Source organism: Eschrichtius robustus, chromosome 2 (genome assembly GCF_028021215.1).
Source record: "Eschrichtius robustus isolate mEscRob2 chromosome 2, mEscRob2.pri, whole genome shotgun sequence".
NCBI classification, from domain to species: Eukaryota; Metazoa; Chordata; class Mammalia; order Artiodactyla; family Eschrichtiidae; genus Eschrichtius; species Eschrichtius robustus.
Window position 1 is genome coordinate 116,991,484 of NC_090825.1, and position 27,682 is coordinate 117,019,165.

The 27,682-nt window shown below is 51.0% G+C and overlaps 2 protein-coding genes across 6 annotated transcripts in view; one reads left to right on the forward strand and one right to left on the reverse strand.

The window, feature by feature from the left end:
• PSD2 (pleckstrin and Sec7 domain containing 2) overlaps positions 1–12,901 on the forward strand; it is a 47,396-nt gene extending 34,495 nt beyond the window's left edge. Inside the window, exons 9-16 of the mRNA XM_068534500.1 lie at positions 4,221–4,310; positions 5,434–5,477; positions 6,557–6,747; positions 6,918–6,988; positions 7,418–7,575; positions 8,483–8,627; positions 9,864–10,007; positions 12,692–12,901. Of these exons, the coding sequence (XP_068390601.1) occupies positions 4,221–4,310; positions 5,434–5,477; positions 6,557–6,747; positions 6,918–6,988; positions 7,418–7,575; positions 8,483–8,627; positions 9,864–10,007; positions 12,692–12,901 (1,053 nt within the window). The remainder of the gene's footprint in view (positions 1–4,220; positions 4,311–5,433; positions 5,478–6,556; positions 6,748–6,917; positions 6,989–7,417; positions 7,576–8,482; positions 8,628–9,863; positions 10,008–12,691) is intronic.
• Positions 12,902–18,609: 5,708 nt separating this feature from the next.
• NRG2 (neuregulin 2) overlaps positions 18,610–27,682 on the reverse strand; it is a 179,122-nt gene continuing 170,049 nt past the window's right edge. For all 5 annotated transcript variants that reach the window (XM_068534506.1, XM_068534505.1, XM_068534503.1 and 2 more), the window contains 5 exons: positions 26,139–26,241; positions 23,860–23,983; positions 23,371–23,498; positions 22,281–22,508; positions 18,610–19,378 (listed from right to left, as the gene is read on the reverse strand). In XM_068534506.1, coding sequence (XP_068390607.1) covers positions 18,610–19,378; positions 22,281–22,508; positions 23,371–23,498; positions 23,860–23,983; positions 26,139–26,241 — 1,352 coding nt within the window. The remainder of the gene's footprint in view (positions 19,379–22,280; positions 22,509–23,370; positions 23,499–23,859; positions 23,984–26,138; positions 26,242–27,682) is intronic.

The window sequence follows — 27,682 nt, forward strand, 5'->3', positions numbered from 1 at the left end:
TATAAGATCATTTCATCTGTGAATAGAGATAATTTCACTTCTTTCTTTCTAATTTGGGGGACTTTTATTTATTTTTCTTGTCTAATTGCTCTGGCTAGAATTTCTAGTACAATGTTGAATAGAAATGGGGGAAATGGGTATTCTTGCCTTTTCCTGACCTTAGGGGAAAGCTTTCAGTCTTTCACCAGAGTGTGTGATGTTAGCTGTGGGCTTTTCATAAATGCCTTTTATCACATTGAGGAAGTTCTCTTCTATTCCTAGTTTGTTGAGTGTTTTTTTTTTTTTTTTTCATGAAAGAAGTGTTGAATCTTGCCAAATGCTTTTTCTGCACCAGTTGAAATGATCATGTGTTTTCCCTCCCTTCTTTCTATTAATGTGCTGTATTACGTTAATAGATTTTTATATGTTGAACTACCCTTGCATTCCTGGGATGCATTCCACTTGGTCATGATATATAATCCTTTTTTATTTATTTATTTATTTATTTATTTATTTATTTTTTGGCTGTGTTGGGTCTTCGTTTCTGTGCGAGGGCTTTCTCTAGTTGTGGCAACCGGGGGTCACTCTTCATCGCGGTACGCGGGCCTCTCACTATCGCGGCCCCTCTTGTTGCGGAGCATAGGCTCCAGACGTGCAGGCTCAGTAGTTGTGGCTCACGGGCCTAGCTGCTCCGTGGCATGTGGGATCTTCCCAGACCAGGGCCCGAACCTGTGTCCCCTGCATTAGCAGGCAGATTCTCAACCACTGCGCCACCAGGGAAGCCCTATAATCCTTTTTAAAAAAATAAATTTATTTATTTATTTTTGGCTTCGTTGGGTCTTCGTTGCTGCGCACGGGCTTTCTCTAGTTGTGGCGAGTGGGGGCTGCTCTTTGTTGCGCTGTGCAGGCTTCTCATTGTTGTGGAGCATGCACTCTAGGCGCACAGGCTTCAATAGTTGTGGCACGTGGGCTCAGTAGTTGTGCCTTGCGAGCTCTAGAGTGCAGGCTCAGTAGTTGTGGTGCACAGGCTTAGTTGCTCCGCGGTATGTGGGATCTTCCTGGAACAGGGCTTGAACCCGTGTCCCCTGCATTGGCAGGCGGATTCTTAACCACTGGGCCACTAGGGAATTCCATAATCCTTTTAATATGCTGCTGTTTGCTAGTATTTTGTTGAGGGTTTTTACATTTATGTTTATAGGGGATACTGTTCTATCGTTTTATTTTCTTGTGATTTCTTTGTCTGGTGTTGGTATCAATGTAATGCTGGCCTTATAGAATGAGTTAGGAAGTGTTCCCTCTTTTTCAATTTTTGGGTAGAGCTTAAGAAGTATTGGTGTTAATTTTTCTTTAAATGTTTGGTAAACTTCACTGGTGAAGCCATCTGGTCTTAGACTTTTCTTTTGTGCGGTTTTTGATTACTGATTGAATCTCTACTTCTTTTTAGGTCTATTCAGATTTCCTATTTTTGCTTGAGCCGGTTTTGGTAGTTTGTGTGTTTCTAGGAATTTGTTTAATTTACCTAGGTTTTCTAATTTGTTGGCATTAATTAATTGATTGCTATTAACAAATTAATTGCTTAGTATTTTTGTTCTTCTTGTTACTGAGAAAGCAGTGTTAAAATCTCCAACCAAGATTGTGAATGTCTTTCTCTTTTTAGTTCTGTCAATTTTTGTCTTTTATCTTTTGAGACTGTGTTACTAGGTGTATACAAATTTAAGATGCTTATATCTTCTGGTATATTTACCCTTTTATCATTATGAGATGTCTCTATTTCTAGTAATGCTTCTTGCCTTTAAGTCTATTTTGTCAGTTATTAGTGTAGTTATACTGGAGTTCTTTTGCTAGTGTTTGCAGGTATATCTTTTTCTATCCTTTTTCCAAGATTTCTGTCCCTTTATATTTAAGAGGTGTCTATTAATCTTTGCCTTCTAATTGTACCATTTAATGAATTACTAATATATTTGAGTTCAAACATACCAGGTTACTCTTTGTTTTCTCTTTGACTCATCTGGTCTATATTGCTTTTTTTTTTTTTTCTCCTTTCTTGCCTACTTTTGGATTATTTAAGTAGTTTTTAGAATTCCATTTTCCCCTGTTAGCTCGTTAGTTGTGAATTCTTTTAGAATTCTTTTTGTGGTTTGCAATATGCATCCCTGACTTATTAAAGTACTTTTTACCACATCCTGGGAAATGAAATAACCTTAAAATGCCTCAACTTCATTTATTTGTCTTCTCAACTTACATACTACTGTTATCATCCTTTTAAATAGTATATCTCTTTCTATATTTTATTCCCCAGAAAACTTTATTATTGTTATTTTGCACAGTCAATATTCATTTAGACTTAGCCACTCTTTTTGTTGCTCTTCATTCCTTTCTGCTTCTCCATGCTTCCATCTGAGATAACTTTCCTTCTGTCTGAAGAATTTCCTTCCTTTCTTAATTTCAAGTGTTTTGCTGAAGTATGCCCAGAGTGTTTCCCAGGGCCCCTTGTCCTTGGTGGGCCCTGAATTCCAATTTTTGTTCTCTAGTCCTATTGACCACTCAGTTGCTCACCCTTTTGGCCACTGCTTGAGAATTGACAAATGCTTCAAAGAGGAAAGCTGCTCCTAGTCAGCCTCACCACCTCCATGTTTCCCTTCTTTGCCCAGCAATTGTTTCTGATGGGAAGGTTCATCTGCAATAAGATAGTCTGTCATTACTAGGATTGGAAATCTTGCCTGGTTATTTTTTGATTTTGCACCCCTGACTGATGGCTGGGGAATGTTCAGTGTGTGTGGAACTCAGGCAATATTATCAACATTACCCTCATACTCCTCAATTGCGAATGTACACATAAATGACTATATACATGTATACATAATACATATATATACATGTAAAATATACACATAGACTTATGAAACATACTATATTAAGGCACACATAGGTCATCTCTCCTTAACCCTTTGGGAAAGGTATAGAAAATTCTTGCTTGTCAGCTACTTACAAAGCTTTCTATCATTGTTTTCTGAATTATTTTCTGTGGTGTGTGAATGTCCCACATGATGTTAATAGAATCTTTGCTAAAATGGTGCCAAGGTCAATAAATTTGAGACACTGTACATGGAATCCTCTCCCTGGAGACTCTTAACACACAGAAGCACATTAAAAACTCTGAAACATACAAACTTATTTGATTATGAAATCCTTTTCTGAGGGGAATTCCTATTCCCATCTGTAGGTGAATCTTGGGAAACACTGCCTTATAGCAAACCTAAATCCACAAAATCCTACACCAGTAAATATCTAGTGTTCAAGGGTCTTCGTCTTCTCAAAGGTGAAGTGCCACCAGTGTTTCCTCAAACGTGGACACTGCAATTCTGAAAGTATGCACATCAGATGTTGGGTTTGGAGGGCTGGAGCCCCTCTTCTAATCATTGGTTAAAAAATGAAGGCAGAACTTTGGGGTACAGTCATTACCAGCTCTTTGTCTGTTTGTGCCTCCTGGAGTGAAACCATCTGCTTGGGCTCCCTTGGTCCCAGTGCAGCTCAGCATGGGGTACCCATGTGTGTTGGTGGAAATTGATTTTTGATTCTCTTAAGACCAAACTCTCCCTCACTTCACCTACCTCTTGGAGGTCTTGCCGCCCCTCTGTACAGGTGAGAGGGTGAGACAGTTGTGACGGAATACACAGAGCTTCTGCTCAGGAGCCAAGGGGCCTGGGTTCAAGTCCTGGTGCTGTGTGACCTTGGGAGAGTTAACCATGGAGTAGCGGGTGAGAGCACGGGCTTTGGTGTCAGACACACTCAGCCCTTCTACTTCCTTGCTGTGTGATCATGGGCACGTCACTTCACCTTCCTGCACCTCAGTTTCCTTACCTGTCAAGTGGGGATAATAATAACACCCACCTCACCTTCTCTTTGTTGTGAGAAGGAAATAAGATAATGCATGTTGAGTACAATACCTGGAACATGCTAGGCACCTGGCAAATGTCAGCTATTACAATACATCATCTAACCTGACTCCTTCATCCGGGTTTGAGGAGAACCCCAACCTCTCATTATGCTTGAGGATCAAATAGAATCTTGAAAGTGAAAAAGAGTTTTGTAAACTCTTGGGAGACAAAGGGAAATCCAGGCAGTCTTTTTTCATTACTGCCCTTGATGCTGCCTCATCCCTTCTGGCCGGGCAGGGCAGGGTGTGGGGACCACACCAACCTCCATCCCTACTCTCAGGCAGAACCATTTCTCCATTACAGAACATTGGCAAGAAGATGTCCTGCCAGCAATTCATTGCCAACTTGGACCAGCTGAATGACGGACAAGACTTTGCCAAAGACCTGCTGAAGGTATAAATTGCTAAGGGTCCCCATGGCCCCAGCTGTGTCCAGGGTGGGTGGAGAGGAGAGAGGTTTCTTCCCACTAAATCCTGATGGTCCAGATTCCTAATTCTGGGGTCAGGGTCGTGATGACTTTGGGACAGAGGCAGAGACCATCCAGCTCAACATGTGACTGTTATGTGTTCCCTGAGTTAGGCAGAGGGGTAGGCTCTGTGAGATTTGTTTTTAGTGCTCCACTATCATTATTGCTGTCATGGTAATCCTCAAACTTGCCACCCATTGTCACAGCTGCCGCCACCATCACCACCACCTTTATCACCACTACCACCTTCACCACCACCATCATTATCATTACCACAGGGAAAGGCCCACTCATTCTTTCAACATCACCAGGAATCTAATTTTCTTTTGAGGCTGAAGCCCAAGGTGGAACTCTGGCCTTTCAAGCCTGGTCAGTTCTCCACCTTGGAGGAAGAGGAGCAGGTTTCAGGGGGGTAGATGATGAGTTCAGTTTTAGATAGTGAGTTAGAGGGACCTGATGATATCAGGTGGGCAGTTGAATAGTGAGTCCAGAGGTCAAAAAATAAACATTGCCTCCATCGCTGTTCTTACCATAATTATATTCTTCACTGTCAGGAAGCACTTAAGAGTGTTTTTGTAAGTAAGATCAAATAATCCCAGTCCCTTCACCCACCTACTCCCTGTCTACTCATCCACCCATCTACCCATCCTCCCATCTACCCATGCTTCCATCCACCCACCCACCCTGCAACTCAATCATTCACCCGCCCATACACCCACCCATTCACCCATCACCCACACATACACTCCTACACAGTCCCCTATATACACTCCACATCCACTCACCCACCCATCCACTCACCCATTTCCTTGCCCATTCACCTACCTACTAACCCATCCACCCACTCATCCTCAAGTCTATCCAATCATCTAAAAACTAATCCACCCACCCATCCCCCATTTATTCACCCATCCAATAAATAAGTGTGAATCAAACACCTACTTTGCCCCACTGGCTGAAAAGATGCTCCCTCACTGCATCCACATTGCTAGATGGAGATTTCTTTGACTGTTCATTGAACTCCTCTCTCTCTTTTTCCCCCTCTCCCAGACCCTTTACAACTCCATCAAGAATGAAAAGCTGGAATGGGCCATGTGAGTAGTGCCCATGGGCACAGGTATGGGGAGACTGAATTACGGGGAGGGGGGAGGGGGAGTGGCTGGGGGTACTGGGAAGTCACGCCGGTTACTCTCCATGGTGCTGATTTCTCCCACCCAGGGCCCTGGTGACCCCTGGCCAGCTGGCCAGCTCCTGGTGTTGAGTTCCCCTTTGGGTTTGTTTTCTATCTTGATAAAAAGTGTGCAATGTTTACAGCTATGGAATAGATTGAACTGTGAGTTTAGTTTCATGATGTTCACAACAGGTTTTCTGTTCAGGGGATGTTGCCACTATTCCCAATGATGATAGCTCTTTCCCCTCGGGGAGGTAGGCAGGCATGAGCTATGAGTCCCTTTACAACTCCAGTAATCTGACCATGTTGAGGTGGTGATGCTGTTGGCAATGGAGAGAGATGACTGCCCCCTAACTTCTTCCCCTGTGAGGGCAGTGAGACCTGGAGGTGCCCAGCCATCTGGAAAGAGGTGTGGTGACCTTGCTGACTGGGGAGACTAACAGCCTCCTGAGGAAAGTTGCCACTCCACTGGGGCGTTGCTGTACTCCCCAGGGCAGCCGGGGTCTTTGGGTCCATGAAGAGGTCCCAGGCAGGGATTGTTAGGAACCCCAACCCAACTGGGGAGAGCTGGCATTCTTATACCAGGGCTCCTAGGCTGGGGAACCTAGACTTTACAGGCCTCATCTACTGACCTTCCCTCCCTCACCATGTCCCTGGGGCTTGGGCAGTCTGGCCATGGGTTACAGCTCCCTGGGGCTGGGCTTTCAGAGAGGAGAAGGAAGACAAGGAAGGAAGCCTGAAGGTAGTAAGGTCTCCAGCTTTGTGATCAAGGGTGAAGATTGGAGCTTGGAGGCCAAAAATCAAAGCTCAGAGGAGAGATGTCAGAATTGAAGACTCAGGGGAGGGGACAAAGGTCTGGACCTGTGGTCTGGAACTGGAACCTCCTTATCTCTGCTCTTTACCTCTAACTGGCTTCCAAAGGAGTGTTCTTTGGGGAGAGGGCATGTTGACGTGGGGATGAGGCCTCCGTGGAGGTGGTACTCAGGTCTAGTACTTTCCTAGTGATGAAGATGAGCTGAGGAAATCACTGTCTGAGCTGGTGGATGACAAGTTTGGGACAGGCACAAAGAAGGTGACACGGATCCTGGATGGTAGCAACCCCTTCCTGGATGTCCCACAGGCTCTCAGCGCCACCACCTACAAGCATGGTGTGCTGACCCGGAAGACTCACGCCGACATGGATGGCAAGAGGAGTGGGTGTCAGGCGGGGAAGGGGCATGGGGAGGGATGCTAGTCCAGAGGGGTCCGCACCCCCTTGGCCACTCCTCTGGTAATGCCCATGCAGGCAGATATGTAGGGGACACAAGGGAAGAGATATCGGGGTGGGTGGTTGTGGCCACACTACCCGTGCCCCCCTCCCCAGCGCCCCGTGGGAGGCGTGGCTGGAAGAAATTCTACGCGGTGCTCAAAGGGACCATTCTGTACCTGCAGAAGGTGAGAGATTACCCCAGAGTCCTTACCCAGAAAGGCCCAGCTTAGCCCCTGCCTTATTGTGTCCAGAGGGTCCCGGGCAGGACCTAGGGCTTAGGCAGATTCTGGGTCCTCCCCCATCAAAGCCCTTACTTGGGCTCACGAAGGGCTTTGGTGGTTTCAGGGAGGGGTCTTTTGAATGTTCAGGGGTTCAGAGGATACCCAGTGTAAGGCCTGTTCAGGCTTCTGAGACCAACTGGGGAGGAGTGCCTGGTGAGTCTTGTTGGGGTGGGCATGGCATCAGAGTGGCAGCAGCTGAATAATGGTGGGATGTATAGGGACAGAGAGAAGGAGAGCAAAAGGGAGGGACAGTGAGGGTGGAGGAAGTACGGGTCAGTAAGCCAGAGCCTGGTGATGACAGAGGCTTGCCCACCCCCTCCCTGGCCTGTCCAGGATGAGTACAGGCCTGACAAAGCCCTGTCTGAGGGTGACTTGAAGAACGCCATTCGTGTGCACCATGCTCTGGCCACCAGGGCCTCCGACTACAGCAAGAAGTCCAATGTGCTGAAGCTGAAGACAGCCGACTGGAGGGTCTTCCTCTTCCAGGCACCGTAAGTAGGAGTGGGAGCACCCTCGCTCCCACCCTGGGCTCAGGACCTGCCCCATCCCCTCGCCTCGTCCACCTTAGGGGAGGCGCCCTTAGCTTCCCCTGCACAGCAGCCATGAGAGTGAGTGTATCCGTAAACAGCTTGGGTCCCTCCCCAGCAACAGTAGTTCTCCGGTGTGGTCCCCTCAGCATCTCCTGAAAAACCTGTTAGAAATGCAGTTTCTCTGGTCCCACCTTAGACCTCCTGAATCAAAAACGCTGGGGATGGGCCAGCAGTTGTGTTTTAACAAGCCCTCTAGGTGATTCTGATGTGCACTGAAGTCCCTAAATACAGGGCAGATGGGATCTTTATCATCCTCCACTTAAAGTCAGGGGGATGGGTGCAAAAGACTCACCCTACAGTTTCTCCATAAGACCTTCTTTCCACTCCCCTGCACTCCATCCTCCTGTGACTTGAGATTGGGGTTTCATGTGTCAGATGAGCTTAAAATGGGGGAGGCTGGTAAGTGAGCTCTCAGGACAGGAGTGGACGTGCCGGGCCAGGTAGTGGGGCAGGGACGAGATGGCCGAGTCGGGGTGACCAGTTGCCCAGCTGCCTCTAACCATCCCCTGCTGGTCTCACACTCATTAGCTCCAGGCCGTTAGCTCTGAACCTGGCTGGGCAGCTTTATTTTCACATGAAAATCCAGGTCTTGCCTGGGAGCTGGGACAGAAGGGGAGCTCCCTACACAGATGTGGCCAGGCCCATCCAGCCCCCATCCTGCCATCCTCCCTCACTCCTTTGCCCACTTACACGGAGGTCTTCATGCCCTCTCTGTGCCAGGCTGGTGCTGGGTACTGGGTGCTGGGTGTGGGAAAGGGAGTCCTATTGTGAGAAGCCAGTGCGCTCTCCCCTCCCCTCCTGTCCCCAGGAGCAAGGAAGAAATGCTGTCCTGGATCCTTAGGATCAACCTGGTGGCTGCCATCTTCTCGGCGCCCGCCTTCCCAGCTGCTGTCAGCTCCATGAAGAAGTTCTGTCGGCCCCTGCTGCCCTCCTGCACCACTCGCCTCTGCCAGGTACAAGCTCCTGGGATCACAGCACCACCTCCCCAGGCTGCCTCTGCCGTGCCAGGTCCCCCATTCAACAGCCCTCACCTCAGCGCCTATCCGGCGCCTGGTCCTGGGCTAAGAGACAAGCCGAAGGGGCAGATATTCTCCTCCATCTCCACCGCACCCCACCCCCGTTTACAGATGGGGAGACCGAGGCCACACACCGCACAGTGGCCTGGGTGTGCCAGTGGCAGTGTGTCCTGCGGATGTGGTTGTGGTCTGTGGGCATAATGTGTGTCTGGGACGAATGGGACGGAATGTGTGTGTCACAGGGAGCGAGCGACAGGTGAGACTTGGCTGCCCCTTCATCCAGGGCTCTTTTGCTGCCCTCACCTACCCTTAAATACTTTATTTGTAATCCTTAAAAAACTCCTACTCATTAATACTCCATTTTTTCAGAGCTTTTTTTTGAGAGGAGAGGATAAATGGTGGGCCACTACTTGTGAGGTAGAGGGCAGGGGCAGCGCCATACTTCCCTTCCTGTTAGGGCCGTTGTCCGGGATCTTCTCCACAGAGCCCCTGGGGCTGTGCAAGCGGTGCACACTCCCCCCACGTGCACACATACCATTCAAGCACACGCATGTTTATGTGTATACACATGTGCTGTGCACCCACACCTACACCATACTTGTGTCTGCACACACACACACACCCCCCCCCCACAAATGCATGCAGCCCAGTGCCTGCATGGCACAGAGGGGTCTGGCTGTGCTGTGATGGCTGGGGTGTACTGTGCACTTGTCTGTGAGTGAGTGTCTTTGGGTGATCCTGGGTCTGTGGCCATCAGACGTGTCCGGGCATGAATGTGAGAGACTGTGTGCATCGTATGAAGCCAGGGGGTGCCGAGGCCGGGCTGCCCCTTGGTCCAGTGGGTTTGTGTGCATCTGAGGGTTCATAGGAGCCAGGGGCTGTGTCTGGGTGACTGTGTGTTTGTGTAAGGGAGTGTCTGCGTCCACACACAGTGTGAGGGTCTCTCACCTCCTGAGCCTGCGGGGGAGGCTCTAGGAGAGCTGATGCCAATGGCAGGAGGGGAGGAAGGAAGGCAGCGGCGGAACGCTCCCTTGGGCCTAGACCCGGCTCTGCCCCTGTGTATTTGACGACCCTGGCCAGGCCTCAGTTTCCCTTTGGTGAAGCAGCTCCTGGTGGGACAGCCCTATGACCTCCTGAGAGTGGGACCTCACAGTCCATGACTTGTCTTTGCAGGAGGAGCAGCTGCGTTCTCATGAGAATAAGTTGAGGCAGGTGACTGCAGAGCTGGCTGAGCACAGGTGTCACCCGGTCGAGCGGGGCATCAAGTCCAAGGAGGCTGAGGAGAACCGGCTGAAGGAGCATTATCTCACGTTTGAGGTGGGCCCTTCAAAGGAGGGGTTTTGAAGGACAGGGCTGGAGCAGGAGGAAGAGGCCAGCTCCTGCCTTCCACATCATTCCCTGACCAGGGGCTCCTGCTGTGGGGGGCTCCCCTGAGGTAGTCGTGGACGGTGGTCTCCTGTGGGCCAATCTCTGCACAGTCCAGCTGTACAAACAATTGTGCCCTCACTTATGTCTCTCAAAGAGCACCAGACGGGCTCTACCAGAGACCCCTGTCACCCCTCTACATCTTTCTCCAAGCCCCATCCTCACCTCCCCTTTCCCCACAGGCCCAGCTTCTAGGGAGGTTTTTATGACCAAACCACAGAACTCATAAGCCCTCTCCACGTGACTTTCCCCCCTTGTGTCTCATGTGCCTCTTTCACATAGGTTTATCAAGCAGAGCACCTTGGTCTTTCCTTCAGAGCTCTCCCTCCTTTCCATCTTGTCTCTGCCCCCTCCCCTGGTTCTGCCCCACAGTTGGGTGAAGGATGGCGGGGTGGACTTGGGGGAGGAAGGCAGGAACCACTTGTCCATTTTGGACCTACCTGCATCAGGGGGGTGGACAGACACAAGAGAGACTGAGACCAAGTCTGGAAGCCCTTGGAGCAGGAAGAGTGGGAAGTCGCCCCTCTCAGTCTCTAGATTTCCACTCTGATTTTCTACTGCAGCATAGAGGAGAGAGGAGAGCTCCCAGGATAGATCCTGACCTTTTGAAAAACATAACACTTTGTAGCTTTCGGAAGTCTTCTCAATTTTACTCTCTCTGTGATGTAAAAAAAGCCACACTGATTGGCAGGTGTGATTCTCTTCACTTCCCTTGTATTGATTGATTTAATCCTCATATGAACTCTGTGACGTGGGTTTTGTTATTGTCCCCATCTTACAGATGGGGAAATTGAAGCTTGGAGAGGTTGGATCACGTGCTTGAGGTGACACAGGAAGTGCAGGAGCCAGGATCCTAACCCAGGCAATTGATTGTGGCTCCAGAGCCCTGGTCTTTCTTACCCCCTGCCTGGCTTAACTGGGGGTGGGGGGAGTGGTGGGGTGAATGAAGGGTAGGGGAGGTGAAGCCCAAAATGAAGGGTCTTTCAGCTCCTGTGGCAGAGCTGGGTGAGAACAGGGTCTCGTGACCCTTAGTCCCTGCCTCCCCTGGGACTGCGGTGAGGGCCTGAAGCTCAGAGTCAAGGCCTCAGACACTGCCACATCTCCCTCCTAAATGTTTACCAATTTATAGCCCCTTTAATAGCTCATGAATGTGCCTCTCTCTCCAGGCCCTCACCAACACTGGACATAATCTTCATTAATCTGATAGGTTTAAGAAGTGGTGTCTTATTGCTGTTTTAATTTGGGTTAAATTTTTTTTAAAAAAATTGTGGTTAAAAAGCATAGCATAAAATCGGTCATCTTAACCATTTTTAAGTACATGGTTCACTAGTGTTAAGCCTGTTCACATTCTTGGGCAACCAATCTCCAGAACCTTTTCACCTTCCCAAACTGAAACTCTGTAACTATTAAACAAAGACTCCTCAGCACCCTCCTCCCAGCCTCAGCCCCTGACAACCAAAGTTCTACTTTCTGTCTCTATGAGTGTGACTACTCTCTAGGTACTTCATATAAATAGAATCATACAGAATTTATGTTTTTGTGACTGGCCTGTGTCACTCAGCACAATGTCCTCAAGGTTCATCCCTGTTGTAGCGTGCGTTAGAATTTCCTTCCTTTTTAAGGCTGAATACTATTCTGTTGTATTTGTATACCACGTTTTGGCTATTCTTTCATCGACTGATGGACATTTGGGTTGCTTCCATCTTTTGGCTACTGTGAATAATGCTGCCATGAACATGGGTGTGCAAATGTTTCTTTGAGATCCTGCTTTCAGTCCTGCTTTTATATCCAGAAGTGGAATTGCTGAATTGTATGGTAATATTATTTTTCACTTTTTGAGGAATAGCCGCACTGTTTTCCACGGTAGCTGTACCATTTTACATTTCCACCAATAGTGTACTTGGGTTCCAGTTCTTCCACATCCTTACCAACACACTTGTTACTTTCTGTTTTGTTTTTGTTTTGATAGTAGTTATCTTAATGTGTTTGAGGTGATATCTCATTGTGGTTTTGATCTGCATTTTCCTGATGAATGGTGATGTTGAGCATCCTTTTGTGTGCTTATTGGTCATTAGTATATCTTCTGTGGAGAAATGTCTGTTGGAGTCCTTTGCCCATCCTGAAATTGGGCTGTGTTTTTGTTGTTGATTTGTAGGAGGTTTTTTATCCCTTTAATATTCTGGATACTAGACCCTTACCAGATTTATGATTTGCAAATATTTTTTTCCCGTTCTGTAGATTGCCTTCTCACTCTATTGACTGTGTCCTTTGATACAGAGAAGTTTTAAATTTTGATAAAATCCCATTTGTCTATTTTCACTCTTGTCTGTGCTTTTGGTATCATATCCAATAAGTCATTGCCAATTAATTTGGATTTTTTAAAATTATGAGTGAAATTTCTGTGCATGTCCCTTGCCTAATTTTTTTTTATTGGGTTGTTTATCTCCTTTTTATTGATTTGTGAGAGCTCTCTAAATATTAAGGAAATTAGTCTTTTGTCATATAAGATACATTTTTTCTCATTTTGTTGTTTGTCTTTTGACTTTGTTTTTGGCCTTTCTCTGCCCTCTCCCCAGAAAAGCCGTTATGAGACCTACATCCACCTCCTGGCTGTGAAAATCAAAGTGGGCTCAGATGACCTGGAGTGGATTGAGGCCCGGCTGGCCACCCTGGAGGGGGATGACCCTTCTCTCCGCAAGACACACTCGAGCCCTGCCCTCAGCCAGGGCCATGGAACTGTGACCGGCAGCAAAGCCACGAGGGATAACACTGGGCCTGATACTTAGCTGGCATGGATGGGCAGGTCCCAGAGGCAGGCAATGCCCCCAGAGGGCTCAGTGAGCACAATTCCAGCCAGGGGCCACTCGGATCAGCTCCAGGCAGTTGTTGGGCAGCCAGGGGGGTGTGGAGAGCCCTGTGGGCCAAGGAGATGGAGATGCTATTCATGGTGTCGATCTTGCATCCTGGGGCTGCTCTGGGCCTCCGACCCTCTCCCCAGCTCTCACATCCCTCTTCACCCCAGAGCCTCATTTTCTAGGCCAGTTGTGTGCATGCTCTAGACGCCATCTCACTGGAGAAATGGGAAGGGTGGTTGACTTCCCAGGCTCTCCTCTTCTCACAAGTTCCTCCCCTCATCTCCCTTGTTTCCGAGGGCAGGTCTTGACCCCAGGTCTCAGCTTGGACTCCCACCCTTTCTCCTCCTCCTTCCTCTGAGTTGACCAGCAGCAGGTCTGCAGACCACCAGCACTATCCTCTCCTCCTCCACTCAGCAGCCTTGGGAACCACACCCCATTCTCCTGCCTCACCCGGCAATAACCCAGGACCCAGGCCTGTCCCTCAGTGCCAAGCTCTCTCCACTCAAGCGCGTGTCCACCTCATCTTCCATCCATCGAGGCCACTACTGCTTTCTTTTATATGGACATAAATGTATATATATAAGAATTATATATATATATATAAGGAACCCCTTTAGAGATGGTTTTGGAACTGATTATCAGTTAGAGGATGAAATAATAGGTAGGAAAGGCCTATTTCAGAATGCACTTGTTAGCAAGGAGGGCTGCTCTCTGGCCCCTGGAGGCCCTGACACTCTGGGAGGGAAGGTAGAGATAGTATGACCTCCTCTCACCCTATTTCCCCCTCTTCCGGCTGACCTGTGACTTAAACTGCTCTTACAGTTAATGCTTTGGAATAAATAGTGTGTGTGTGTGTGTGCTGCCCCGTCTGTCCCACAGGCATCCTGGGGTGTGAGTGGGATGGGACCATGGCCCTGTTTATATTTTGGTCTTTATGTTGGTGCTGCCAGGTCTCTGAGCTCCAGAGGTGGCCTCTTGTACAGATCTACTGCTACAGGAATAAAAGACACTCTGCCTTGCAAATAGCCATTTGTCAACAAGCCCAAAGATGTTTGGTGGGGGAAGGTTATGGAAGCCATTAATTCTTGGTCTTGGGAAAAGGTGGAATGACAAGTTGTTGATTGTTTTTTAGGTTGCTATTTCTTGTACTCTTCTAGTGACTCAGAAACGCTAGTTAAGGACATGTCTGGGAAGAATAATTTTCCACGTGATGATCACAGACAAGCATCCTTTAAACCCTGCAATCCTCAGACTGACAGTGGTGGGGGTGATAGCACCCTCAATACAGCTGTGATGAGCAAATCCTTTCTATTTTTAAAATAGATTACTGTAGTTTGGCCAGCAATTTGACCTCAGTGGTAACATATTTAGTGAATAAGCCAACCTTGCAACTAAGCAGCCAACATTTACAAGCCCACTCACATTTGATACAAGGGACCTGTGAGTCTGTGGAGAGATGTAGTGATTTAAATCCAGGTTATTTAATTTGGATCAGCTGAGTGTATTTTATAACCAAACCATCTGGCACCTTCATTTTGCTGAGTGGAAGTAAATGTTCATTTAAGTGAAATTGAAAGAGCAATGTGGCAACATAAAAAAGCTCTCTGTACTTTTTTCTCCACACTGTCTCAAAGGTCCTTTGAGTTTGGGGTCAGCTTCCCACCCTCTACCTCATGAGGGTGGGTGAGTGAAAGCAGAGGAGCAGGCTCCATCCGCTGCAGACACGTGTGCTTCCCTGAGCACTAGCTGTGCCTCCCATCAGTAAAAAAATTTTTAGTTCACTTTCTTAATTGTATAGTTATTTATTGTAAATTATATACATGTACTACTGTACTAAAATATGTACATTATAAAACATACACAAAAATAGAAATTTTAAAAAGATGAGATGAAAATAAATCTAAAGCAAAGTTCTAATATTTTTTTTCTGCATTCTAATGGACCATCATATTCCCTCCACAACCTCTACCCCTAATATGTCCATTTTCCAGGACTGTCCAAATCCAGAGACTTGGAGGACTGCAGGTGAGATGCGATAAGTGGTTTGCGCCACCTGGTGGTCCTGGGAAGTGTCCGTGGGCTCAGGGACTCCTGGGGGCTCACCCTTGAGGACAGCGTCTCTTGAGCCTCCATCCTCTCATTCAGTGAAGGTGAACAGTGCTGCACGCTGTGCTGGGTGCTGGGGATCCTGTGGTGAGAAAAAGATTGACCAGATCCCTGTCCACACGGGGCTCACAGTCTAGTGGGGAGGGGGACAGACAGTCACCATTTCCATTTGGGACTCTGGAAGGGCTGGGGAGACAAGCCAAAAATGACCTGGCAGGGAGAAGAAAAAAGAATTGGAGAAGTGGGGAAACTGACTCAGGAAGCCACCCGAATGTCCTAAGTGCTCCTGGGGGACAGGGTAGTAGTAGGAAAGTCACTTAACAGGGCTATACCTCTTCCGGACAGGCCATACTAAAGATGCCCCAAGGCAGAATTTGAGAGGTGAGTAGAAAAGGGGCCTGTCTGGCCACACCTGCTCCTAGGTTCTGTTCACACCTGCGAATGAATAGGTGGCTGATATGAGGAGGAGTCAAGGAAACTGATTAGGTTCTGGCCTTAGACTCTCAGCAGGTAACTTAGAATCCAGAGCAGATAATGAAGGTACCAAATGGGGTCATGTGAAAGTCAATGAGTTAATCAAGGGGCCATTCAGAATTACTTGGGGTTACATAGAGGTAGATGGGTTCATTGGGGTCATGGAGGTGGTTTCTGACTAAAAATTTAGAAGGTTAAAAACTTAGGGCCCTCAGAAGGGTCAAATGAGGATACTAAACTGGGTCATGAAGAGGTCAGTGGATTCACCAAGAGGTCATTCAGAATTACTTGGGGTCACATAGAGGTCAATAGGTTCACCAAGAGGTCATCCAGAATTACTTTGGGTTACATAGAGGTCGGTGTGCTCATTGGAGTCATGGAAGTGGTTTCTGAGTGAAAATTTAGAAGGTAATAGCAACTCAGGCCCTCAGAAGGGTCAAATGAGGACAATAAACTGGGTCATGAAAAGGTCGATGGGTTCACCAAGAGGTCATTCAGAATTACTCAGGGTCATACAGAGATCATAAATCACATAGAGGAATTACTGGCTCTCAGAAAATTTTAGAGCCAATAGCAAACTCAGAGCCGGCACAGGGATCTGGTTGAGATCATCAGATAGGGGCTAGAGAAGTCAGTGATTTGCAGGTTTGTGTAGCATTTAGTTCATTAATTTCCTTTTTTTCTTTGTAACAGGTACTTTTTTTCCCAGCATCCCCACATGAATACATGTCTAGTTCTTTACTTTTCTCCATCACTTCCCTTTCATCCAGTTTTTGCCACTCTCTGTGTGACTCAAGAATGCAAGGCACAGGATATGGTCATCATCATCATCAAATTAGCCATTAACAGACATCTATCATGTGCCAGAAGCCATCCTGGGCTCTCTATATAATCTCCACAGCAACTTTGAGGTAGGTGTTAGCATCACCATTTCCCAGATGAGGCAAGTGCAGCCTAGAGAAGTCACACAGCTAGTGAGGGGCAGAGCTGGAATTTGAACTCAGGCCCTGTTGATACCTAAGCGCTTTCAACCCTAAGCCTCTCTGTCCTTCACATGTGTAGGTCTTTGAGCTGACTACACACATTCCGGGCTCATTTGCGCACACGCCCACACGTCAACCACCGGAGCTCTTTGGATAGCTGACTCCTTTGTGTCTGGTTGGAACCTAATGGTTCCTGGTGCTGGGCATTGGCTTAGTGACATTAATTAATGAGGGGAAAGGCTCACCCTGGACTACCATCTGCCTTCTCCATGCCTGAAATCATGTACGCTTCGTCAGGGACTGCAAGTTTAGACAGGCCCTGGCTTTAAGTGGGTATTAAAAAACCCAACACCCTGTGGGCTTACAAGCTGCAGCAGCTGTGGTCCTCCTGGCAGCCGAGGGTACCCATTATGCCACTTTTCATGTCCACACTTTGCCTGTGACATGCCTGAGGCCCCAAGGGTCATCTTGCCTCAGCTGCTTCAGTGCCAACCTCACAACCCTTCCCTCCTCACCCACCTAGGCCAGGAAACTCTTGCCTTATTCTGGCCCCTGTAGCTCCAGGGCAGGAACTGGGCCAGGGCTCTGAGGCTGAGCTCGAAGCAGAGTAATCTGTGTCAGACCCTTGGCCAGGTTCCCCAGCAGCCGGGGCGGGGTGGTGGTGGGAGCTGGGGGACACCCTGTGAACGTTCTTAGAACAGGGAGGAGGGCTGGAGCCTGTCCTGGGAGTCGAAGGCAGGGAGATTGAAGGGAGGGTCTCTTCTCCCAGGGACTGCTCTGGTCCTCTCCAACCTCCACACCAACATCCATCCATCTCTATCACAGGTCTTCATCCTCTGTCTTCCCTCCTCACCTGGGGGCTAGGCACACGCAGTCAAACATGAGTTATTTCTGATTTTATTTATAATATAAAAATGTTCAAGTGTCAACAGTCAGGTGTTCGGACATTTCAAGGGGCAGGTTTCCCATTTGTTTAGGATTATTTTTTTTTAAACAATTACTTTTTTGACAAATTAGCAGTGGACCCAGTTTTGGGGGGTGGGGAGGTCAGGGCTGGAGAGGGAGTGGAAGTCATAGGTGGGCTAGGGGCTGGGAGTTGGGCTGTGAGAAGAAAATGGTGTTACTTTATTGCTAAGAGGGGAATCAAATACACTGTCGAGTGGCTCTTCTCGGTCCCAGCGTGACCATGCATCCAATCTAAAGAATCTGAAATGCAAAGGACATGCAGGCGTAAAATAGAAAAGACGACCTGTAAACGAAGGTGCTGCAGAGGACGGAGGGGCGTCCTGGAGGCCATAGGGGAGGAGGAGCCACGAACATTGGGGTCCTGGCAGAGCTGCCCCCTCCCCGGGCCGAGGCTGTTGGGAAGACCTCTTTCTCAGTGCCCCTCTCCCTTAGCAGCTGTGAGGAGCGGGGAGGCCCCCTCCCCATTCTGGTTGCTGTCGCTGGGCCTTAGTCTCCCCCTGGACGTTACCTGACCCCAACTCTAGCTCCAAACCTAGGATCCCCGCCCTCTCCTCAGGGGGCCCAGGACTCCAGATCTTGCACCGGGGCAAAGCTACTCCGGACCTCATGTCGTTCCTTGGGGCCCCCAGCCTTGCGCCCACCTGAACCCAATCCGGCAGCCTCTTCTCTCCTGCTTTCTCTCGCCACCACCACCTCCCACGACCCCCGCCAGCTTGGGATCCTACATTCCCCCACCCTGCAACCCAGACTTCTCTCCAGGAGCTCCAGATTAGCGTACAGCAAAAGGCACCACAATATAGGTTTCTATTAAAGAGTCAAAAAATTGGCCCATCTCTCTTTTTTTTTGTTGTTTCTTTTTTTTTTTTCCGAAGCTGTAAATCAGGATGTCACATATAAATAGTTTCCCTATAAAAACGTCTTTGCCGTTAGCTAGTATTATAAGACAATTTTTGCTAAAATGAAAATAAAACATTTTGTTATACCTTTTTCCTTTTATAGAAAATAAAAATATTTTTATTTCTTTTTTTTCCTCCTTTCTCTCTCCAGTCGGCGGTCTCTGTTCTCCTTAAAGACAGTGGGGCGGGCGAGGCGGAGGGGGCGGCAGGGGCCCTAGAGGGGCCCCGAGTCCTGCTTGGCCCGCGGGGGCGGCCCGCGGCTGTGTCTGCTGCTGGCCCGCGTGCTGTGGCTGTCCAGGGAGTAGTAAGTCCTGCTGTCGGCCGCCGGGCAGAGCGGCGGCGAGTCCGAGCGCAGCGCGTCGTGCGCCGCACGCAGGCCGAGGAAAGGCGTGCTCTCGGCCGCTAGCGCCCCGTCCGCGTCGTCCGCTTCGTCGTCCGAGGCGGAAGCCGAGCCGCCTCCCGAGCCGCTGCTCAGCGACAGCGAGTCCCGCGCCGCGCGTGCGCGTTGCGCCGCCAGCCCGTTGAGGCGCGAGCGGCGCCAGCGCCGGGGCCCAGCCGACGTCCTACGGGACGCGCCGCGGGCGCGCGGCCGCGGCGGCGGTGGGGGCGCGCACTCCTGTGTGGTCTCGTACTCGTCGTCCTCGGGGATGCGGAAAGGGCTGGCGGGCAGACTGCCCAGGCTGCCGCCTAGGGCGCAGGCCCCGCGCCGCGGCCCCGGTCCCGCCGCGGGGTAGTAGTAGCTGTCGTAGCTGCGCTGCATGTCCGCATCGGTCCCGGGCCCTGGACCGGGGCCGGGGGGCGCCGGCTGCCGCAGGAGCGGCTGCTGCTCCGCCAGGCGGTAGCTGATGGGCGCGGCGGGCGGCAGCGACACGGCGTGCGCCGAGTTGGGGGACGTGATCTCGAAAGTCGGCACCTGCGTGGCCAGCGAGTAATGGAAGTCCACGGGAGAGAGGCGCGCGGGCGTGGTCAGGGCCGACACATACCTGCGGGGAGAGGCAGAGACGTGGGCCGGTGGCCAGGGGATGGGGCGGACCTGATGCAAAGCAGTGGTCTTGCCCAGGATCCCTCTTGCAAGAACCATGCTGGTATTCCTCAGTGACCGTAAGCAATTTCCTTAATTTCTCTGAGCCTCAGTTTGCTAATCTGTGAAACGGGAGTAACCACAGTGCTCATTCCGTAGCATTGTTGGATGATTCCATAAACGTATCAGTGGTCCTTGGCTGTGGGGATGCTCACAGTCACCGGTGTTCCTGAATGGTTACTTTGGGTGAGGCTAACTAAGGCTGGGGCATTTTACATGTGCGATCTCATCTAATACAGTAATTCTGTAAGAGGCTTTTGTTAGTCCCGTACTACACGTGAGGAAACTGAGACTCAGAACATTTAATTGACTTACTCAAGGTTCACACAGCCAGGAAGTGGTTGAGCTGTGATTTGAACCCAGGCCAGGCAGGAACCAGAACTCATACTGCCCAATTCCTCATTCTAGTCCCTGCATTCAGCCACCCCTGTGACTTGGACTTACCTCCCCTCCAGGACAGTTCATCCCATGGCTGATGGCTACAGTGGGGAAATATTTTCCTTTTTAAGTTGAAGCTAAAAGCTGCCTCAGGGAAGTGACTGCTCCCACCTCAGGTAGGGTCCTCAGCCCAGAGCTCATAGTTACCAAGACCCCACTGAAGTGTCTCTGCTTGGGGCTAAAGACCACCAGTTCCTTCAAAAGTTTGCCCTTGCTAATATCTCCCACTCTGGGTCCCAGGCACCTGTCCCTTTTCTTTCTCCACATTTCCCTTTCTGAGTCAACCACCCTCTTGCCCAACCATTATCCACCTCAGGACAGGGACCACCCACCTCCCTGCCTCTCTTCCAAACTGTAAAGCTGGGCACCTCATTGCTCTCCGGAGTCCCCATTACTGTTTTTCAGAATCATCTGACTCCCCTCTCTTCCCTCTCCCACATGCACATCCATCACGTCCTACCCATTCCCTTTCTCCTGGAATACCCTCCACCCTGCTCCACTCCATCCTCAGACTAGATGTTCACTCTGGTCATTCCCCCACCCCAGGGTCTTTCCTCCTTCAGCCTATGCAGTTCCCAGAACAATCTTTTTTTGGCCACGTGGCATGTGGGATCTTAGTCCCACGACCAGGGATTGAACCTGTGCCCCTGCAGTGGAAGCGTGGAGCCTCAACCACTGGACTGCCGGGGAATTCCCTCCCAGAGCAATCTTTTAAAGTCATAGCTCTGCTTTAGGAGGCCCTTCCTACTTACCCACCCAGGGCCACTGGCCATCTATCTGGCCCCAGCCTGCCTGTTCAGGCCCAGCTCCAGTCTCCTCACAGCCCACCCTGCTCTAGGCGCCTCACCAGCCATGTCCTTAGTGCCTTTGCTGGAACAGCTCAAGTTGTTCCCCTTGCCTGGAAGTCTTTCCCCGCCTTGCCTCTCTACCTCCCATCCATTAAGGCAGGGGTCCCCAACCCCCAGGCCGCGGACCAGTACCCGTCTGTGGCCTGTTAGGAACCAGGCCGCACAGCAGGAGGTGTGTGGCCGGAGCGACTGAAGCTTCATCTGTATTTACAGCCACTCCCCATGGCTTCCATTACCACCTGAGCGCCGCCTCCTGTCAGCATTATGGTGAGTTGTATAATTATTTCATTATATATTACAATGTAATAATAATAGAAATAAAGTGCACAATAAATGAATCATCCCGAAACCATCCCTCCGCCCCCGTCTGTGGAAAAATTGTCTTCCACAAAACCGGTCCCTGGTGCCAAAAAGGTTGGGGACCGCTGCATTAAGAAGTCCTATTGCTTTTGTTACTACTGATAACCATAGCTCCACCTAGTGAGCACCAGCGCCATGTCAGGTAAAAGGCGAAGAGCTTTGCGCATGATCTTAGGGTGGCCTTCATAAGAACCATGCACGATAGGTGTAATGCTCCCTGTTCTATAGCTGAGGAAACAGGCACAGAGGTGATCAACCTGCCCCAAGTCACACAGGTGGTGGAGCTGAGCTTGGAAAGGTTGGTCTTGGAAAACCTAGCTGCTTCCCAGAGCCTGCCGTCAGACTGGGTTTCTCTGCCCTGGTGGGGTGTCCTATGCTTAGCACTTTCCATAGGCAGCTGTGAGCTTCAGTGGTTTTGTGTCCATGACTGGCATGGAGTAGGCTGAGTTGAAGCCTTCTCCACCCCAGCCTGGAGTTCCTAGTACCATGCCCCTTTTTCTGCTCTCCTCCCACAGATCCCACTTGCCAAGGGGAGAGCAAGATGGAGGCTGGCCCCCTGCAACTCCTGGCTTGGAGTCAGGGAAGAAGGGAAGGTTCCTGGTTCTCACTGCATTCATTGCTCAGGAACCCAATGGCATCTTAATCCATGGGGGCCTAGTTGCTGATACTTCCAGGGCCTTCAGGCATTCTTGGCTCATTCCCATCTGCACTCATCAGTTTACTCACAGACAGCCTCCCCTCCCACTCTTCAGTCTGCTTAATCTTGGTGTCTGTTTCTCCTGGGACATGGGGCCTCTAGGTGACACCAGGGTAGGGCAACTGTATGTTCTGGTTTGTCCAGGCCAGACCCTGTTTGTTCCTGATGTTCCACTGCAATTATTAATAACATCCCCTTCTACTCTGAAAAGTGTCCTAGTAGAACAATTAAGTTAAATGGTCATAACACACCAGGGTCTACTGGCTGTAGTCCCAGCCTGTCATTAACATGTTGATGACCCTGAGCAGACCATTTAACTTTTCAGGGACCTTGCTTGCCCATCTGGAAAACGGGGATGAGGCTCTTTGGAGTGTTTCTGAGGTGACCTAAGGGTCAGCCCTGGGTCAGTGGTGCCAGCTCTCTGGCTACGGTGGGGCACAGGTCACGGGGTAGGAACTGACCTCTCGCTGTGTGGGGAGTCACGCAGGGAGTCTATGGAGTCGTGGTAAGGTGGCACAGCAGCCCTGCGCTGCTCCTCTAGGCTGTAGGCTGCCGCCCGCCGTGCCCGCGCCTCCACACACGCTGGGCTGTTGCACTTGCTGGTGCCCACTGATGACAGCATGATGCCCGATTGGGAGTCGGAGGTCAGGCTCTCAGAATGTTCCAGGCTCCACGTGTGGCTCTCATGCCTGGAGAAGCCAGGTGGGAGTTAGGTGAGGGGTCAGGAAGGGGCTGGGCAGCCCAGCACGTGTGGTCCCAGGCCCGCCCCTTCCCTGGTTCTTCATTCCATCTCAGGCTCCCTCAGCTCACTGCCCTTCACTCTGGGCTGATGTGTAACATCATAAATGTCAAACCCCGATTTTGGGAGGAGGAGAGCTGGAGGCCCGTGGATGGGTGAGCTGCAATGTGCAGAGGCCTCTTCCTTTCCTCTCTGCAACCAACCTCTCCTTAGCCTCCGTGTCTGGGACCCTTCCACTCCCATGGTCCTTAGCCACTTGCCTCAAGAGCCCAGCCCCAGTGGCCAATATGTGGGGACCCTGCCTATTCTGTGCTGCTCCCCAGGGAAGAAAGGGGCCAACCATGTTCTTTCTTGAGCTGTCTGAGCCTTTGTGCTTGTGTGGCCTCCCCTACCTCCCTCTGGAGAGGAGGCCAAGGTGGACGAGGTTCATGTGGAAAACTCAGGAGAGGGCATCAAATAGCTGTGGGTATTTGAGTGAGCAGGCACTTTATGCCAGATGAAGTGGTGCTGATGAGGTCCAAACAAAACCAAAGGTTAGGTGGGAGCACAGTGATGCTGTTGTTCCTCTGGGGCTGGTTTAGACTAGAAAAGGGAATCCGGTCTCTTGAGGATCTGGATGTACGTTTGGTGGTGAGTTCTGGTTTGAAGCCCCCCACTTCCACCCTCCTGCTCACAGGGACCCTCAATACAGAGCCCAGCCTGGCTGGGGAGTTTGGTGTGTGTCCCCAGGCAGGTGTGTGGTGCGCATGCGCACGCCCTGAGGGTGTGCATACAGGAGTCTGCAAGGCTGCATGGGCCTTGGTGGTGCCCACCTGTGGCTGGAGGTGGGCGTGGCTGTGGAGCAGTGGTGAGAAGGAGAACAGGAGTGGCTCCCGGAGAAGGTGGTCTCCGTTTCCCTCCGGATGACATGGTCTGTGGCTGGCACATTCTTGGAGATATACTGGAACAGACAGAGGGTTTTTTTGGGCGGGGGGCAGTTAGTGACAGATGACCAAGTTGGCCCTCCTTCCTGGTGGGCAGCGGAAGTGAGGCAGTAAGCTCCAGGTTGCAGGGGTGGTGGTGGTCCACTGGATAAGCGACTCGGTGTTAGGGCAGCAATGGCCCCTGGAAATCAATCCCCCGACCTCCCTTAAGGAAGTGGGCCAAGCGAGGCTAAGTCATCCTGTTGAGGCAAGGCTAGGCTAGCAGGCAAGGCTGAGCACAGAATGGGCCGGCCGCGTCCCTGGCCCATTCTTGCAGGGGGCATAAGAAGGCGGGCTACACAGCAAGGGGTCAGAGTGGGGCCTGGGAACACCACTCACGTCTGCCATCTGGATCTCCTCAGGGTCCAGCCGGGGGTGGCTGGGCCCATTGGCCAAGCTCCGGTTCTGGTGGGCTGGACACATGTTCTGTCGAAGGTGGTTATGCATCTGCTTCCGCTGTTTTCTGCACAGGGGAAGGTGCATTAGCCTGACACCCCCTCCCCCCCTCCCCTGACACACACAAAGTATGAGCTTCCCTAGCTGTTACTCCAGGGAACTAGTCTACCTGTGCCGGGACTGCCGTGGCAGTCTCCTGCTACTGCTCTTTGCTGTGCTCAGGCTGCCTTCAGCCAGGACCCCTTCAATCAACCCGCTACATCATCACTGCCAGCCGGAATTCAGCAGGACCTGAGCGTAGTGGTAATGAGCTTTGGCTCTGCTGAGAGAGCAGAACTCTACTACTTTCTAGCTGTGTAACTCTGGGCAAGTTACTTAAACTCTCCATGTTTCACTTTCCTCATCTGTGAAACGGACTGATCATCTATGCATTCCAAAGACCACTGAGGATTAAGAGTAGATAAAATATTCAAGCACAGTGCTGGCCCACTTCATTCATTCATTTATTTGGTATCTATTGGGTTTTTACTATGTGCCAGATGCTGTTTTGGAGCAGAGGAGACAGATATGGTTCCTGCCCTCATGGAGCTTGCAGGCCAGTAGGGGAGGCAGATGATAAACACATAAACAAATAAACAAACAAGATACTTTCAGCAAAGTGCTATGGAGAAAATAAAACAGGATGCTGTGGTCAGGGAGTCAAGACCTGTGGGGCTACTTCACTTCGGCACCTATTAAGTGCTCAATACATTTGTTTTGTAATCAACAAGTTTAATCATGTCACTCTCCTGTTAAAGCCCCTTCATTGGGCTTCAGAATCCTGTTTCCTCTCCCCAGCCCTGTCTCTCACTGCCCTTTCCCCCACCCCAGCTTGCTGCATCCTTGGAGGGCTTGTTTCTGATCCTACACTGTGCCTCTCTGGCCTCTGGGCCTTTGCATCCAATTGCAGCACATTCTCAGCCTCTTCACCTGCTAACTCCTGCTCATCTCTCAGGCCCAGCCTAAATGCACCTTTCTCAGGGCAACCCTCCCTGCCCTCTAGCTGAGGTTAGGCACCCCTGAAATACATCCTGTAACACTGGACCTCTTGCTTAGAGCATGTGCCATGTGCCTGGTACAGGGCCTGGTGTCCAGCAGGCACTGAATGAAAGTTTGTTGAAGAAATAAGTAAATGTGGTAGGGGTTAGAACATGGGGCTTGCTTCTCCCCCCAGTTCTTGGCCTCAATTTTCCTACATGGGCCCAGTCTCCTCCTGTGGGCTCCCTGAACCCTAAACCCCAAGGCTGGCAGGGCCTTAGATCTCATAGATAGGGGCAGCAGGAGTCGAGACCCGGGGGCTCAGTCCCCCAAATGGTGGCTATGCCCAGACTCTTGCTTTCCACATAAGAACAGATATGACAAACTCTTTCTGTACCACATCACTCTACAACCTGCAATGGCTCCCTATCATCTGTAGGATAAACCCAGGTCCCCAAGATTGACATTCAAGGCCCTGTGGTGCCATGCAGGTTCCAGCTGTTCTTTTAGACTTGTGCACCTTTTTAAAATTGACCCCAGCCCTTTGCTCCAGCTAGCCTGGGCTGCTCAAGCTCCATGAACACAGCTGACCCTCTCCTGCATTTGTTCTTTAGCTTGCACTCTTCTACTGGAACTGTCCAGCCCCTTTCCTTGCTCCAAGGTTCTGATGCCACCTTTTCTTTGCCCAGGGGTGGCCCAACCCCGTCTTCTGTATTCCTGCTTGGACTGCTCCTAGGTGGGATTAGGCAGTGCCCTGTGAGGTCTCTTTTTCCCCTGAGAAGGTGCCTCCCTCTCTGTGCTTGCCCACCCCCAACACTGCCCCAGTGCCTGCCTACTTGACAGGGCAGATCCTCCCTCACAGGATCCTCTGAGGTACTAGAGGATCACACTCATTTTACAGATGAGGACTCAGAGAAGCTCGTCCGTTTCCTCAGGGTCACAGGAAATGGCCGAGCTGAATTAGAACGCAGATCTATCTTCTTCCACTGCCTGGGCTTGTGACCGTTCTTGCGCAGTTCTCTGGGGCCTGTCTACCCCTCCCTCTGCTCCTGCTTCTTGGCCCAGCCCTTTGGCCCCTCACCAGCTGCAGAAGGGGGCAGAGGGGCATAGGAATGGGGGAGGCTCGGCCAGGCATGGTGGGGTGGAGAGGAGAGCCTGTCCCCACAAAAGCAGTCCCTGGTTGCTCTGAGTGCCCGACAACTCACTTGGTCTTGCAGTAGGCGACCACGCAGACGATGCCCACGACCAGCAGAGCCACGCAAATGCCGGTGATAGTCAGGACCCTTTTCTGGTACAGCTCCTCGGCTTCTGCAGAGGTAGAGGGCGTGAGGGGGCAGGGTGGGAGGCAGACCCGTAGAGACAGTGCTGCAGACCGTCCCCCTGCCCTGCAAACCCCGGGCTCTCTCCAGCTCAGGTGCTGCCCGGCTCCCATCCATCTCACCGCTCCCCAGCCAGTCCCCTCCCTCCTGCTTTCCTGAACTCCACCCACCTGTGGCTCTCATCACAAGTGACTACCCCTGAGTTCACCTTCCCAAGCCCGTGCTCTGCCTGGAGCATGTGAGTGGAAAATGCAGGGGGATGGCTGGAGGAGGTGGGATGGAGGTGAAGTTCCCAAGGTCATAGGGGAGGGCAACCCACTATGGCCTGGTGGCTGCAAAGAGCCTTGATGGGCTGGGGGAAGCTGGTCTTCATGGTGGTGAACATGCAGACCCCGGGCAAAGGCCTGGCTGGCCTCTTTGGCTTCCTTAAGAAGGTGGAGAGTGGCTTGTTCTGGGCTGGAGACAGGACATGAGGCCCAGAGGCTGGACTTAGGAGGGATGCCAGGACCAGAAGCAGGGACAGAGCAGACCAGGCCCACAGAGGCGGGAGAGGGGAGAAAGGCCTTGGTTTATCCCTGCAGCTTGGTCAGGGTTGTGGCCCTGGCCCACTCCAGCTCTCGCCGTCTCTGCTTGTCAGAGACCCACGAGTGGCAGCACAGCCCCGTGGCGCCTAGGACAGCCCTTGTGCTCAAGGAGCAGCCTCCACCCTTCTGAAGGAGCTGAGCTAGGCTGGGCCTCAAAGCCCTCAAAAAGACCCAACTATCCCCTCTACCTCCCACTTTTTGGCGGGGCAACCCTTACCCTTCTAGAACAGAGAAAGCCTGGAGGAAGCAAAGGAAAAAGGTGACAGCACCAGACATGGTCAAGGCCTACAGCCTAGACACCCCACCCTTGCTCCCACTCCCATCTGCTGGCTGGCCCCTCCCCATCGCTCCCCTCCCACCAGCACAGGGATAAGTGGGGGCGGGACCCAAAGCCTTGGTGGAGCCCTGGGCAGTGTCCCTAAGCCCCCAGGCTTGCAGGGTCTCCTGTGGCAAAGGTACGCCCAGCAGCAAACACTGGGTACAAAGCCCCAGGCACACATACCTGGAGGACTGTGCCCGTCTGACACACAGACAGACCCTTCACAACAATACACACGGCCGCCACGCATGCGATCACACCCACTGACACAGTCATGCAGAGTCTTGAACAAACAGCCCTCCACCCCAGATCCCCACCTCCAGGCTCTGTGGTCCTCGTCCTGCCTCCGGTTCTCATCCCCAGCCACGCCTCAGTTCTCCACTCAGGCCTCTGTCTCCATCACTCCTCTCAGCCCGCTCTGGTCATGGTCACCAACAACCCCCCCGCTGCCAAGTCTGTGGTCATTCGCTTCCCTCTCAGCAGACTCCCCCTGCTGGACCCACTTCCCGGGATGGTCTTCCCTCCTG